The sequence below is a fragment of the Rhinolophus hipposideros genome, assembly GCF_964194185.1.
Source record: "Rhinolophus hipposideros genome assembly, chromosome: 9".
NCBI lineage: Eukaryota > Metazoa > Chordata > Mammalia > Chiroptera > Rhinolophidae > Rhinolophus > Rhinolophus hipposideros.
In genome coordinates, this window is record NC_138055.1 from 37378884 (window position 1) to 37394744 (window position 15861).

General features: G+C 35.1%; 1 protein-coding gene across 2 annotated transcripts in view; it reads left to right on the forward strand.

Annotated features, from left to right (window-relative positions):
- The window catches only part of RASSF8 (Ras association domain family member 8), a 106586-nt gene that overhangs the window by 78627 nt on the left and 12098 nt on the right, over positions 1-15861 (forward strand). For both annotated transcript variants that reach the window (XM_081060659.1, XM_081060658.1), the window contains one exon: positions 4863-5060. In XM_081060659.1, the coding sequence (XP_080916785.1) occupies positions 4958-5060 (103 nt within the window). In that variant the 5' untranslated portion in view covers positions 4863-4957. The remainder of the gene's footprint in view (positions 1-4862; positions 5061-15861) is intronic.

Here is a 15861-nt window from a genome sequence, read left to right on the forward strand (position 1 = left end):
TATTTATTGATAGAAATAAATTTCCAGCAAGTGATAGATGAGATTTCTTAATATAACTTTGGACATTTTAAAAACATTCATTTGGATACAGTGAATCCTTTTGGAAAAGCCTACCTTATTCATTCTTTAGTTTCTTTATCCCAATTTTGAGTATATGTCCCTAAATGACTAGGATTATGACCTTGGGAGAGGGAGCTATTTAAGCTGTCTGAGACTTACTTTTCTCATCTTTAAAACAAGGCTAATGATACCTAACTCGCTGAATTGAGTTGTAGGGGATAAATGAGACACGAGGCACTGCACTCAGCAGATAGGAAGTACTGCCATTCTTTGCCATAATTGCAGAACGGTCACTTGAGCAGGTAATATTTGGGCAATGTTCAGTCATTGTGTGTTTTTGAATGCTGTGACTGACCTGAGGGTGATGAATAGTAGAGGAAAGCGCATGGGTTTCTTGGATTTAATAATTAATATGCAGAGATTGCTTAGCATTGTGAACTTCTAAAAAACGCACTATCGAAGAAAAAAATCATATGATTTATATTAGTCTCTAAAAAGAAAAATGTAAAACCCATCTTTAGAAGAGATGGCTTAATCGTGGCCATAAAGACTTTTCATTTAAGAAAAAGAAAAGTTTGGATTCTATTAAACTTTCTCATTTGTTCTGTATTGTTCCTACAAGTAAAACTTCAAACAGTGTATCCATCACTTCTAGGTGCCTCAAAATAAATTAAAGGGCTGGGAGAAATTTCGTTTATATAGGCATATTTCCCAAAAGTTGGCAATTTGTATTCTGTAGTTCAGGGAGGTCTTTTATAGGCACTGTGCCCCCTTTTCGCGCCCCCAACCCCCAGGCTAAGTCATTGAGTAAATTTAACAGAGTTTAACCAGTTTCTCTACTGGGGGATGGGGGTGTCAGAACCTTTATCTTGCTCTGCATTGTTACCGAGACGATGTGTTATAAAGTGTTTCCCAAATTGTGGCACCTTATTTCCCCATGGTGCATCTGGGACTACTGTTGTCAAGAATTCATTTTGGGAAGCGCTTATTTATATTGCTAAGGTCATTTTACTTTAACAGCCACTTTTAACATTGTGTACCTTTTTATAACAACCCGCTTTCTGTGACACCATTTTCAGGATTGTGTTATAGCAAAATAATGGATTTGCTAAAAGCTACTTTGCTTTAACTGGATTTCCAAAATACAGAACTAGAGTGTTGTAACACGCATCACCTGAACACGGCAGTTCAGGGGCAGGTAACTAATTTATGAATGGCATCTGAGGCAGTTTTCCAAAACCTGTTTACCTGTGTGTACCAAACTGTTCTTACCCCTTCCTCATGTGTTTTCACTCTCTCCCTGTCCTCCTCCCGCATTGTGCTTCATCTTATCATGTTCTCCAGGTTGTTTGTTCATCTTCAGTTCCTTTCCCACCTCCACAGGCAACAGGTACCCACAGACATTTTCTTCTTACCTCAGTAATCATTTGACCATTAAAAAGTTAACGCCTTTTTAGTTGGTAACAGCTGTTCTACATAATTTTATTTAATTTCCACATCAGTTTTAGGATGAGGTAACTTAAACTCCCTTTAGTTTTTATTTTTTTAACCAGTGTTTTATACCAAGGAGAATTCTAGTATTTCATTATTAGTAATTCTAATAAGTACTATTCAAAATATACCGTATTTATTGTGCTGAATCTCTTTCTCTGTGATGCCAAAAGAATTAATAGCTAGTATCAATATTTGATTTAATTAAAGTAGCTAGTCTGATTGTGAAAGTTTTATTATAACCCAGTTTATCCATATATTGTTTTTACAAAAAAAAATGCTTTGATGGGTAGTAAGCTCAGATCTTAAGCAAAACTAGCAATAAGGAAATGTTAAAATTGGCGATAAACCACCTGTATGCTTGTGTGTAGGGTCCAGGGAGTAATGGCGTTTGCTCAGTAGCTTGACGTTTGCCATCACAAGGAAGTTACACGGTGTAAAAACATGCCGTCAGTTCTTGTTCTTCACAAGAGCCTTTGGTCACAACAGTTTCCGTCAACTGATCACCTTGTTTTACGTGCTTTTCTGTTTCAAAACACCGTGTTTAATAGATATTGTTGATTCATTCATATCGAACTCACAGCCAACAGCACTGTAAATCATGCCTGAATAAAACTTACCTCACAACACATATTTTTGTCCATAAATCACACCCCAGTCTTTTTGCACTTAGAAACATGAGACAGCACTTCAGCACTATGCTTGGGGACCATTTTAAATCATGAAATCACCAAAAAAAACAAAAACAAAAACGTGGCGCTAAATAGACTGAGAAAAGGACACCTGACAGTATGAAAGCAGAAACAGAGCACTGGCTTTGCCCAGCCTCAGCTAGGAACGTGTTGATTTGCTAACTCAGATTTTTTTCTTTTGTATACATGTCTGCGAATGACTGTGAAAGTGCCACAAGTGTTAGTTTTGGGGTTACAAATTTACAGATAAGGAACCCACAAATAATGAGGATTGACTGTGATTGATTTATTGAAACACTGGCGTTGGTGGCATATGTCTCCACAAAAGCAGATGCTTAATTTCAATAGGCTTTTAAGAGAATAAATGATTCTTAGCTAAAGAACACTTGTCCTCCAGTAGCATGTTACTTACTAAACCTAGTTCTTCATTATCAACATTAAGATAATAATGGTTTGAATATTGAAACCTCATAATGAAAACAAGAACTGAACTATGTCAATACCCTTATAGTAGAGTCTTACTTCTACTTACATCACTGTTTCCATGGAAAAATGTATTCCAAATTCCAACTGAGATGCCGAAGCCATTTTGCTTCCTGAGTCTTTAGTTCCAAAGATGAGCAATCCATCGCACGCACCTAGAGTGTAGGACTTTCATTTTCCTCTCTAGTCTAGTTCTGGGGCCGGGAGCAGAGCTGCAGGAGTTGGACTGAGGAGTAGAACAGCATGGCAGCTCTTAGAAGGGAGTACTAGGGGCTTCTGTTGGGAAGAGAGTGGGACAGATTCTTCAAATGACTCTCATAAATAACACCATGATTTTTAGGGAAGTTCGGGATAATTGTCAGGACAGCCTCAAACTTGATAGAAGCCATGTACTAGAAATAGTGGTCCTAGAAATCCAGTTTTGGATCATGTGGTTCATTGATCTGATCCATTAAAGCATTTCCTACCCTCCTTAAGGATTGAAAGATGTTACTGATGGTGTTAAAACAGAAACACAAGCACTGGTTTTCTCTGGGATGAGCCGTGGTAGGAAGTCTCTGATCAAATAGATAAAAACCCTGCAAATTTATATTAATTAAACAATATTAGTTATGTTCAGTGTTTTCCCACAACTCTGTAATATTTAACAGATGTATGTGTGTTTTATGTTCATTTGTATTCGCTTAATGATTAAAAGCTCAAGGTGAAACGATATTTTCCGATAGAAAAATATGTGGTAGTATACTGAAACCTTTATAGAACTTAAAAATGAACCTCATAAGTTTCTTTGAAATGATAGGTGTTTTTGTGGGGAGTGTGACTTTTTTTCCCCCCTTCTTCCCTTGTTTTCAGGATGACAAAAAGATTTTTGTAACTTCTCTGGAGAAAGTAGGTTTATTACTAGGAGAAAGTTGGTTTATTCTCCTTCACCCGACATGTATTCTGACTCATCTACCCAGATGACCAGGTGGCCGAGACCTGTCTAAGGTCCTTTAAGAGAACGTACCAAGACTAAGTTACTGTTGTAATTAACTGTTTTACAAGAAAAATTTTTAGGTTTTCTAAATAAACTTTTAAATCAGTTATTAATCTCCATAAACACCAATTCCATTGTACACCTTTAAACAAATTCAACTGTTCTCTTTAATTAATCAATGTTCATTATAGCGCATAAACTTTAGCATTCTTTTTTAAAAAACAACAAAGAAATAGGACAATCATAGGAGAAAGGACAAACAAATCACAGATTAACACAGTAAACGTTGAGATTTTAAAAACCCACAGGAAAAAGAATCATGTATAATTGATTTTTAGTGGACTAATAATAACATTCAAATCAATAGAAGAAACAAAGGCATTTGGTTTGACCATATGAGAATGTAAAAATTTCTTCCTGGCACATAATGCAGCTAAAAAAAAAAGTCAAACACTGGGGGAAAATAGCAAGTATATCAAAAGGTTAAGGTTTATATTATTTGAATAACACAATTTAAGAAAATTCTCAAACACGAATTAAATAAATGAGAACAGTCCGTATACTAGGAAGTTGTCCACCATCAAAGGAATCCAGTTCCTCCAACTAATATTTTCTGTATACCTAAGCCTTATGCTGTACTTGGTGTTGGAGTTTCGTGGTGAAGACGACACTCTCAGTCCTTTGGGGAAGCGAAGGAGGCAAGGGACACGTGAAACGAAGGAGGCAGTAGAATTATGAAGATACCTCTAGAGATACTGGCAAGGCTGTAGAAACTGGTTCAAATATTTATGATTCCTAAAATGGCAAAAACTTTTTTCTTTCTTTTAAACCTCAGAAATGATCCTAATGAAATAATTTGTGTTGAGAAGAAAAAACTTATATGTTGAGAGCAGTAGGGTTTGTTGAGTAAAGAAGACTTATTTACTCAACAGAGAGTGACTTGATGATTAAAATTATAATTATGAAAATAGTAATACGAAACAATGTCATGATAGGTAGCTAGTGTTGCATTCATGCTGCTGAATTCAGTACTGTAAAATAAATAAGCACATGGTCGTTAATGGGAGTAGGGTTATGGTATATGAAAATTTGTGTAATATTTGCTCACTAGAAGAAATATTAAGATTCATTCTATTAAAAGTGATTTCTCCTCTTTTTAGCTGATTGTACAGACTGCCATCTCCGTGTTTCCATAGCCAGAGACATGACCTGACACCTCTGATGACCATTCTCAGGACCCTTGGGCTGGTGCACCATGGAACTTAAAGTATGGGTGGATGGCGTTCAGAGGATTGTTTGTGGGGTCACCGAAGTCACAACTTGCCAGGAGGTTGTAATAGCCTTAGCTCAAGCAATAGGTAAGTGAACTCTCTGGGTGTCTGAGGTAAAGTGGTTTATGCACCCTGTTGTGTGTTTTAAATATAGATTTCCAGTGGTTTGGGTTCATTAGGTTCCCTAATACATCTCACAAGCACACTTTTACTTATTACTATTCCGTGCTCAAGTAAATCTTTGAAGGCCCTTGTTCTCTGGTTCTCCCCACATTTTACTAATCTTGCGTCTAGAGCCTACATTGTCTTCTCTTTTGTTGTTTATTCTGAACAATGATTTCTGGAACTAAAGATGTTTTCTTGAGTCAAAGTATAGACTCCTAGTTCTCAGACTCTTCATTAGGAAAAATCCTATGTACTGTTTATTCTGTATACTTGTAGAAAAGAAAATGTAACAAATTAAATAACATCGTTCTTCACTAGCAAGATACTGGGTAGTTTGTTTTATACCGTGAAGATGAAGTTGTAAAGTATATGCTTACTAGCTCCATCTTATTCAATTACCCTGTGGCAACTTTTATTTACTCCCAGTTTATTTTTATCATATTTTATACGTTTTTTTAGTTGTCATAAATCCTTTTGGAACATGATAAAGGCATAAACACCTGCATCAATAAAGCCAATAATATGGGTTCAAGTTTATATTTGTATCTTAAATCCATTATTTAGCAAACATGTATTAAGAGGAAACTGTATTCAGCACCATGCTAGATGCTCAGTGCCTCTTTGTCTTTAAGCTTCTTATCAAAACTTTATTTTATATCCTGCTAGTTTGCTTTGGAAGCATGTCAAGTTAGCTCAGGATTGAAACAAGTCTCATGGCACCTTGGCGTGCTGTAGAAGCATTTGTGCCACATGCATTGTGACAGATGCTCTGTTAGAAGGTGGCAGTGCCCTATAGAAAGATAGAGGCTTTTTTTTCTTTAATACTGACATCTTTTGATTTTGCCTTAAAGAATATATAACACACTCGTATATTAAAACAATGCTGAAACTCCTAGGCTTTCACAGCTAGTAAAATTTTCTTGCAATTGGGACTAATATTACATTGTGGACGTAAAGCATTTAATTTAATTTTGTATTCTTTGCAAACAACTTATGTAGTCATTTTCCCTTTTAAAAGTTTCACATAATTTATTTGAATTAAAATATTCAGTTTTTTTGTGGGGTTTTTTAAGTTATTTTTTTCTGCTCAGTGAAAACTAGAATTAGCAAGTGTCAGACCTAACTTTGTTATATGTGAGAATCAAGCCACGGGCAGTGCTAAAGATAAACAAAAAACAATGAGTGGTTTTTACAAAAAAGCGAGGTAGCTGAGGAGTGCTTCAGGCTACATCTGCCCATATGGTGACCACATTTTCTACACAGACTTTCAAAGGGAAAATGCCCAGATGTACCAGGTGTGTTTATCCATTTGGACTGAAGAGTGTATTTGTTTGTGAACAAGCCAAAAAAGTTTTAACTGAATTTTTGCTTCCTCAATAACTTCCATTTTTGCTTCCTCAATAATTCAGTCCCGTCCTGTTTTGAAAAGTTGACAACTTGAATATGGATGTTTTATGGTATTTCTCCAAACTTGGCTAAACAACTCTTTTATCTGTATCATAAATACTTCATTGAATTCAGAATTCCTCTAAGAGGTGACTCAATTGGCAACCAGCCAAGGGCTGTTGATCCTGGCTTCTATCGTGCAGTAAGATGTTCTCAGCATCAAACTCAGTATGCTTCTGATACGTACTTAAATATTTATCTATCTTGTAATGAGAGTTATTGGTATTCAGAGCCTAAACACTAAGTGAAAATTTTATAGTAATTGACCTAATTTCTACTATAAGAAATGATAGAGGGTTTATTAATTGTGGAAAATTGCTGCTGTAACAAACAACCCCAGAATTTGTGTGGTTCGAGACAGTAAAAGTTTATACTATTAGGAGAGTATGGACTGACTGAGCAAAACTGCACATTTCCAAACAATTTTCAGTGAAGCAACTTGTAGGACTAGCTTCTTGGGTTTAAGTGCACATATATACGCCTCATGGGTTGGGAAGTGGGGCACTCTGTATATATTCTTAATTAGGGATTATTCAGTTTTTCTGGATAGCCAACATCACTTTCAGGAAACCATCAAGATATAAAAATATGTACACAGGTTGGCAATCTGTAAATATGACAGCCAACATTTTATGACTCAGTGCTACTAAGCAATCAGATCAAATTAGAGCAAAGCTAAAGACAGAACATAATTTCATAAAAGATTGAATGTGTCTAGTAGTATCGAAAGAAATACTTTCCATTCTGATCTGTGATTATCCTGACAGATTACATTTAGGTAATGGAAATAGAACACATTCTGAACTTATAAGAGAAAGAATAAGAGTGAAGTCATGATTGAAACACTTTGTTGGCATGAATTGGTTAAACTGCACAGTAAGGACCCTCTGTGTGTTTGATCCCTATACATCTCAAGCTTTCTGAAGCGTTCCCAATTTCAAGTGTTGTACCTTGTTTCTTCCATAAACTATTCCAGAAATGCTATTATTTCAGAGTTCAAACTACTTCTGTATGTGAAACAAAAAGCCTTAGACAGATTATCTGTTCCACGTTATAGTTGAAAAAAAAGCATTTCCTGTTACAATATTCCAAACCAAAAGTATGAAAAGAATGTATCTCTGCCCTCAAGTAGCTTAGAACTTAAAGTATAGCTAACAAAAGATTAGAGAGGAAAAGGGGAGGAGTAAATCAAGGGGACTGAGGGAAAGGTTTTCTGATTCACACTACTTTGGTGCCTGGTGTCACTTAAAGTACTAAAGATTCAGAATTCTCCATTCTCACTTTTTGTGATCTTGTTGCCGTATCTCCTTCAGCGGGGGCCAGAGCTACCTCACATTTAATGAAACAGATTGAGTGGGGCCAGGGCCCAAGGTGAAGTGGATTCTTCTTCCTAACAAGCCATGTTTCATATAGTTTGCCCCAACAAAATCAGTTTTCAGACACACTTTATACTGAACTCTAGTTTCAATATTTCACATATCTCTCTCTTCTCCAGAAGTACCTCCAAAGTAGAGAGTCCTCCTTGTTTATCTTTCTTACACCATTGCTTTGCCTAAAGTAGGCGCTCAATAAAACAGTTCCTAGGACAGTGCGGTCCAGTAGAACTTTCTGCAAGGATAGAAATAGCCTCTATCTGTGCCGTCCACATGCAGCTGTTGAGTACTTGAAATGTAGCTAGTGTAAATAAGGAAATAAATTTTTAATTAAAATTAAATGCGTTGGTAGCTAATGGCAATTGCAGTAAATAGCACAATTCGAGAAGATGACTAATTGCTGTCTCAGAGTTAAAATATCAAAATCCAAGCTCTGTGTCTCACACATAGTCCACTCTCAAATTTCCAACTCCTTCTCATCTCAGCAAAGGCTAAGATGGTCTTCAGGGCCCTAGGTGAATCCCTACTTTACCCCCCTCACCATTCTGACCTCATTTCCTCCCACTCCGGTTCAAGCCATTGTTTTCCCAGTCTAGTTGCGTAGGACACAGCTCCCTGGCCCATGCTGATGTTATGAGCCTTACGCTTCCCCTGACTGAGGCAGTCAGCAGCTCGCCAGCTCACAGCGGCTCACACCAACCTCAGGCTGCTCACGGCAGCCCAGCTCCAGGGAGAGCCATTGTTCACAGTCTTTAGCTGTAGAGGGCGCAGCTCTCTGGCTCATGTGAGAATTGAACAGGCGACCTCTGTGTTAGGAGCTCAGTGCTCCCACCACCTGAGCCACTGGGCTGGCTCACCGCTCACTTTTGATTGTCCCCTCTTAAACATACCAAACACATTTCCTCCTCAGCTTTTGCATCTTGTCTTCTCTCTGCTGAGCATACTCTGCACCCAGTTGTCTTCAAAATTCAGTCCCTTGGATCTCTGCTCTAGTGTCACGGAGCCCCTTCCTGACTGCATGTCCCTGCACACGTGCATGCACACCCACTCACTCTCCCTGTCTGCCGTACTCTCTTTTTCTCTGTAGCACTTACCCCACCTGACATATTGCATATAGGCCACAATCCGTTATCCACAGTTTAAAATCTAAAAAATTCTGAAAGCCTAAAGTTTATCATACTTCACTTGTTAGCAATACCTGGCATGGCTTGACCTCATTTGGTGATTAAAAACTGATCTGATTTTATGTGAGGATGCTTTTATATTCATTCTATTTAGTATGAACTTTGATACATTTTACTTTAGATATGTTAATGTTTGATTACATAGTGCTGCAGCATAGCACTATGCTACCTTTCTAAAATCCAAAAATTCTGGATTTTCAGCATATCTGTTCCTAAAGCTGTTGAATAATGGACAGTAGGCCTACATTCATTTTCTGTGTATTGTCACTTGTCTGTCATGTTTTGCTGCTTATTCTTACAGTGTAAAACCGTATCTAGCATGTAGTAGACACTCAGTACATATTTGTGAATAAATGAATTTTTTAACGTTTTTTCCTGTAAATTACAGGCTGAACTAGGTGACCATCTAATGTTCCATCAGTCTCTAAAATTATATGATCCCTTAGAAGAAAAGGAAAAGCATACATTTTATATTGTCATATTTAACTCTTAATTTCATGTGTAAATTATCAGTTTTAGAAATTTACAAATTGATCGATTTTTTTATATTTACAAAGTAAACTATTGTAAACTATTCTGCAATTTAGAAAAACACAAAGAAGGTAAAAGAATCACTCATGATCCTACTTCCTAGAAATGAACACTACACACAATCTTTTTATGTGAATATAGATGACCTTAAAAAAAGGATTTAACTCTTCATAATCATTCATTGTTTAAAGGTTTCATTTTTCATTGACTGGATTTTCAGTTAAATTTTTTATATTATTTAATTCAGACAAGGATCTTATGAGGAAGGCACTAATTATTATCATTCCAGATGATCAAGATGAGGCAAAAAGATGTGAAATAACTCGCCCAAGCTCATACAGCTAGTAAGGAGGGTACTGGGATTCAAGCCAGTAGTCTGATTCAAGAATACTGCTTTAACTATTATGATACTGTTAATTATGACCCCCTATAATCTCAATGGACAGCTGTTAGAAAATATATTGAAGTATATTGAAACAAGAAATAAAAATCTTCTGTAGTAAAATATACTGCTCTTTTTTTAGAGCCAAGGTCATCTTTTACAGTTTTGATAGTTAAAATAAAGATGTAATCACCCACAATTTTAATGAATGGGAATACATGTAGTTCTCAGCAACTGTCAGTCAGGATGGGTTACATTATGCTGCATTAACAATCCCCCAAATCTTAGTGGCTTATAGTGATAAGTATTAGCTATTATTTTGGTAACAATAATGTAAAGTAACCAGCACAATGCCTAGCAAACAGTAGGCATAATAAATGTTAATAATTACAAAATCAATAAATATTTTCATTTTTTTAAGTTAAAGTTTATTGGGGTGACAGTTGTTAGTAAAGTTACGTAGATTTTGCAACAACATGGATGGATCTTGAGATTATTATGCTGAGCAAAATGAGTCAGACAGAAAAAGTCAAGAACCACATGATTTCACTGATATGTGGTACATAAAACTGAAAACAAAAAAAGAACAAGACAAACAAATGAAGAAACAAAAATTCATAGACACAGACAATAGTTTAGTGGTTACCAGAGGGTAAGGGGGTCGGGGGTGGGTGATGAGGGTAAGGGGGATCTTGTATATGGTGATCGAAAGAAAACTGACTCTGGGTGGTGAACACACAATATTTCATTATTTTTAATAGTAGTAAGCTTATCATATAACCTTTAGTAGGTCCTAAATTCATGTGCAGTAATTCTGTGATTACATGATATTTTCATCAACACACTGGGAAAACATACTGTGAATGTGGGTTGAATGCACAGCTGGCTGATAAGTTATACTCACATATATTCTTACATCACTGTTATAAGATAAATACTCTATGAAAGCTTAATACCATCTATACTTGGGACTTGTAGATTATTCACTGATAAATTTGTAGAAAAGCTGTACATCATTAGGAAATAGCTTTAAATTCTTTAAGCTTTGATTTCTTCACTGGTATGTTGAGGATTGTAACACCTATACTGTTTAACTCACAAAACCAATTAAGATTATATATATATATGATACATATGATATATATGTATATATATGTATATATGTGTATATATGTATATATGTGTATATATGTATATCATATATGTATGATACATATATATTATATGTATCATATATATTATATATATTACGTTATATATATTATATATTGAAAAGCACCAAAAGCATTTAACAGACTATAAAATAATACAATGTAAGTTCTGTTACACAGATCAATGTTCATTGTAAGAATTCAAAGTCATTATGGAAAGGAATAGTTATGTTCACCAGAGTATGCATAAGAATCAAAATTTTTATAGCTCAGCAAAGCATCTGTTATCAGAATAATTCAGTAGGGTAAGGTAGCTTATTCACCATAGATAAAGAATATGTCAGGTGTTATTGGCATTACTTCCAATATGTCCAGATACAGAAGGATATGTTACCATTAAATTCTTGAGAGATTAATGCCAGCTATCTGTCACATGCTTTTGAATAATGTACAGTGTTCATCTTTGTGGTAAGGAGGATTTGATACTGAAGAAAAAAAATCACATGTCAAAACTAAAATTTATGCAGAGGGTCGATGATCAAGGTGTTTACTAGAATCTATATCCCCCGAACCTATTTCTGGCAAGTATTTGTTCTTCAGTGTATATTTATTGAATAAATAATAAGATGGTGACTTTCAAACCATGATTTTGATTTTTGGCTTTAAGAAGAAATTTTCAAATATTGAAAGAGGTTGAAATAAGGGCATATTTCTGGATGACCCATATTTTAATATATTAGTTTTGGTGTATATTTTCAAAAACTTCATATTATTTCATAGTGATATATTCTGCTTTAGGTTAGGTGAACATAATATGTTATCCTATTTCCTTTTAATTTATGTCAGTCATCCAGTGCAATTCTACTGATGCATTAAAATCTCTCTTTATGTGATTTTCCTGAAGTTAATGATTCTTGGGATTACATTCAAGTGCTTCAACTATTCAAAAGTATAGTCAGTATTTTATTTACCATTACTTAATGTGACACACAGCCTTAGATAGCCAAAACAGCTTAACTAAAGTGCCACAGATGGAGGATGGATGGATGGATAGACAGATAAGCAGTTAGACATTCCTTTTTATTAGTTTTAAGACTAGATGAAGATAATATGCAAAGTAAAACTAAATGTATCCATTTAATAAAACACTAAAAGGAGTTTTGCATAAGGAGTTTGAATCTATCTAAATTAAAGAGACAGGATCTGTGGGGCTTTGCCAAGTATAGGGATAGAAAACAATGATAATAGAATTCTTACTTAAACTATCTAAAACCCAAGTTCTATAATAAAATCAAAGCCATTAATTCATTTAACTTTCAAAAAGGCTTTTATACTGAGAATTTCAACAAAGAGATAACAAGCATAAAGCAGGACATAGAAACCATAAAAAAATAACCAGTCAGAAATAAAGAATGCAATAACTGAAATGAAGAATGCACTAGAGGAATCAGCAGCAGATTAGATGAAGCAGAGGATCGAATCAGCGATTTAGAAGACAAGGTAGTAGAAAACACCCAATCAGAACAACAGAAAGAAAAATAAATTTTTTTAAATGAAGATAGTTTAAGGGACCTGTGGGACAACATCAAGTATGACAACATTCGCATCATAGGAGTACCATAAGGAGAAGAGAGGGAGCAAGGGATTGAGAATTTATTTGAAGAAATAATGCCTGAAAGCTTTCCTAATCTGGCAGAGGAAATAGACATACAAGCCCAGGAAGCACAGAGAATCTCAAACAAGATGAACCCAAACAGGCCCACACCAACACACATCATAGTTAAGATGGCAAATGTAAAAGACAAAGACAGAATCTTAAAAGCAGCAAGAGAAAGACAACTAGTTACTTACAGGGGAGCTCCCATAAGACTTTCAGCTGATTTCTCAACGGAAACTTTGCAGGCCAGAGGGAGTGGCAGGAAGTATTCAAAGTGATGAAAAACAAGGGCTTCTAACCAAGACTACTCTATCCGGCAAGCTTATCATTTACAATTGAAGGAGAGATAAAGAGCTTCCCAGACAAAAAGCTAAAGGAATTCATTACCACCAAGCCAGTATTATAAGAAATGTTAAAAGGACTTATTTAAGCAGAAGAAATGAGAAAGCAAACAATGATCAAAAATATGAATAATAAAATGGTAATAACTATGTACCTATCAGCAATCACTCTAAATGTAACTGGATTAAATGCTTCAATCAAAAGACATAGGGTAGCTGAGTGGATAAGAAAACAAGACCCATGCATATGCTGGGTCCCACCTCAGATGGAGAGACACACAAAGACTGAAAGTAAAGGGATAGAAAAAGCAAATGGAAATGAGAATAAATCTGGGGTAGCAATACTTACATCAGAAAAAATTGACTTTAAAATGAAGACTATAATAAGAGACAAAGAAGGACATTACGTAGTAATAATAAAGGGATCAATCCAATAAGAGGACATCACCCTGGTAAACTTTTATGCACCTAATATAAGAGCACCTAAATATATAAAACAAATATTGACCAACATAAAGGCAGAGATCAATAGTAACACAGTCCTAGTAGGGGACCTTACCACCCACTGACACTAATGGACAGGTCTTCCAGACAGAAAATCAACACGGAAACAGTGGCCTTAAATGATACACTAGAACAGATGGATTTAATTGATATTTTTAGAGCATTTCATCTCAAAGCAGCAGAACATACATTCTTTTCAATTGCACATGAAACATTTTCCAAGGTAAACCACATATTAGGCCTCAAAACAAGTTTCAGTAAATTTAACAAGATTGAAATCATATCAAATATCTTCTCTGACCGTAATGGTATGAAACTAGAAATCAATTACAAGAAAAAAACTGAAAAACACACAAATACATGGAGACTAAATAACATGCTGCTAAATTATGAATGGGTCAACAATGAGATCAAAGAAGAAATCAAAAGATACCTTGAGACAAATGAAAATGAAAACACAACACCTCAAAATCTATGAGACACAGCAAAAGCAGTCCTAACAGGGAAATTCGTAGCAATACAAGCCTATCTAAAGGAAAAAGAAATATCTCAAATCAGCAGGCTGTCTTTACACCTAAGGGAACTGGAAGAAGAACAGCAAACAAAGTCTAAAGTGAGTACAAGGAAGGAAATAATAAAGATCAGAGTGGAAATAAACAAAACCAAAAAATAAAATAAAAAAATCAATGAAACCAAGAGCTGGTTTTTTGAAAAAATACACAAAATTGACAAACCTTTAACCAGACTCATCAAGACAAAAAGAGAGAGGACCCAAATAAATACAATCAGAAATGAAAGAGAAGTACAACTGACAACACAGAAATACAGAGGATTATAAGAAAATACTACAAGCAACTATACACCAACAAATTTGACAGTCTGGAAGACATGGATAAATTCCTAGAAGCATACAATCTTCCAAGGCTGAATCAAGAAAAAACAGAAAATCTGAACAGACTGAATACTACCAACAAAATTGAATCAGTAATCAACAAGCTCCCAACAAACAAAAGTCCTCGACCAGATGGCTTCACAGGTGAACTTTTCCAAACATTCAAAAAATGATTTAATACCTATCTTCCTCAAACTATTCCAAAAAATCCAGGAGGAGGGAAGGTTCCCAAGCTCATTGTACGAGGTCCCAATTCCCTGTCCCCAAAACCAGACAAAGACATTACAAAAAAAGAAAACTATAGGCCAATATCTCTAATGAACATAGATGAAAAAATCCTCAACAAAATATTAGCAAACCAAATTCATCAATACATTAAAAAGATCATACACCGTGATCAAGTGGGATTCGTTCCTGGTATGCAAGAATGGTTCAGTAACCGCAAATCAAAAGAGTGTGACACACCACATAAACAAAATGAAAAATAAAAACCATATGGTCATATCAATAGATGCAGAAAAAGCATTTGACAAAATCCAGCATCCATTTATGATAAAAACTCTCATCAAAGTGGGAGTAGAGGGAACATATCTCAACATAATAAAGGCCCACAGCTAATATATCACAAACCCACAGCTAATATCATACTCAGTGAGGGAGAGCTCAAAGTGTTCTCCTTAAGATAAGGAACAAGACAAGAATGCCCGCTTTCACCACTTTTCTTCAACATAGTACTAGAAGTTCTAGTCACAGCAGTCAGACACAAAAAAGAAATAAAAGACATCCAAATGGGAAAGGAAGAAATAAAATGGTCATTATTTGCAGATGACATGATACAATATAAAGAGAGCCTCAAAGATTTCACCAACAAACTATTAGAACTGGTAAATGAATTTAGTAAAGTAGCAGGATACAAAATTAATATTCAGAAATCAGTTGCATTTTTATACACCAATAACCAACTATCAGAAAGAAAAGTTAAGAAAATCTTATTTACAATTGCATCAAAAAAATAAAATACTTAGGAAAAAATTTAACCAAGGAAGTAAAGGACCTGTACTCAGAAAATTATAAGATATTGAAGAGAGAAATTAAAGAAGATACAAATAAATGGAAACATATACCATGCTCATGGGTAGAAAAAATCAATATAATTAAAATGTCCATACTACCTAAAGCAATATATAGGTTCAGTGCAATCCCTATCAAAATACCAATGGCATTTTTCACAGAACAAGAACAAATAATCCTAAAATTTATAT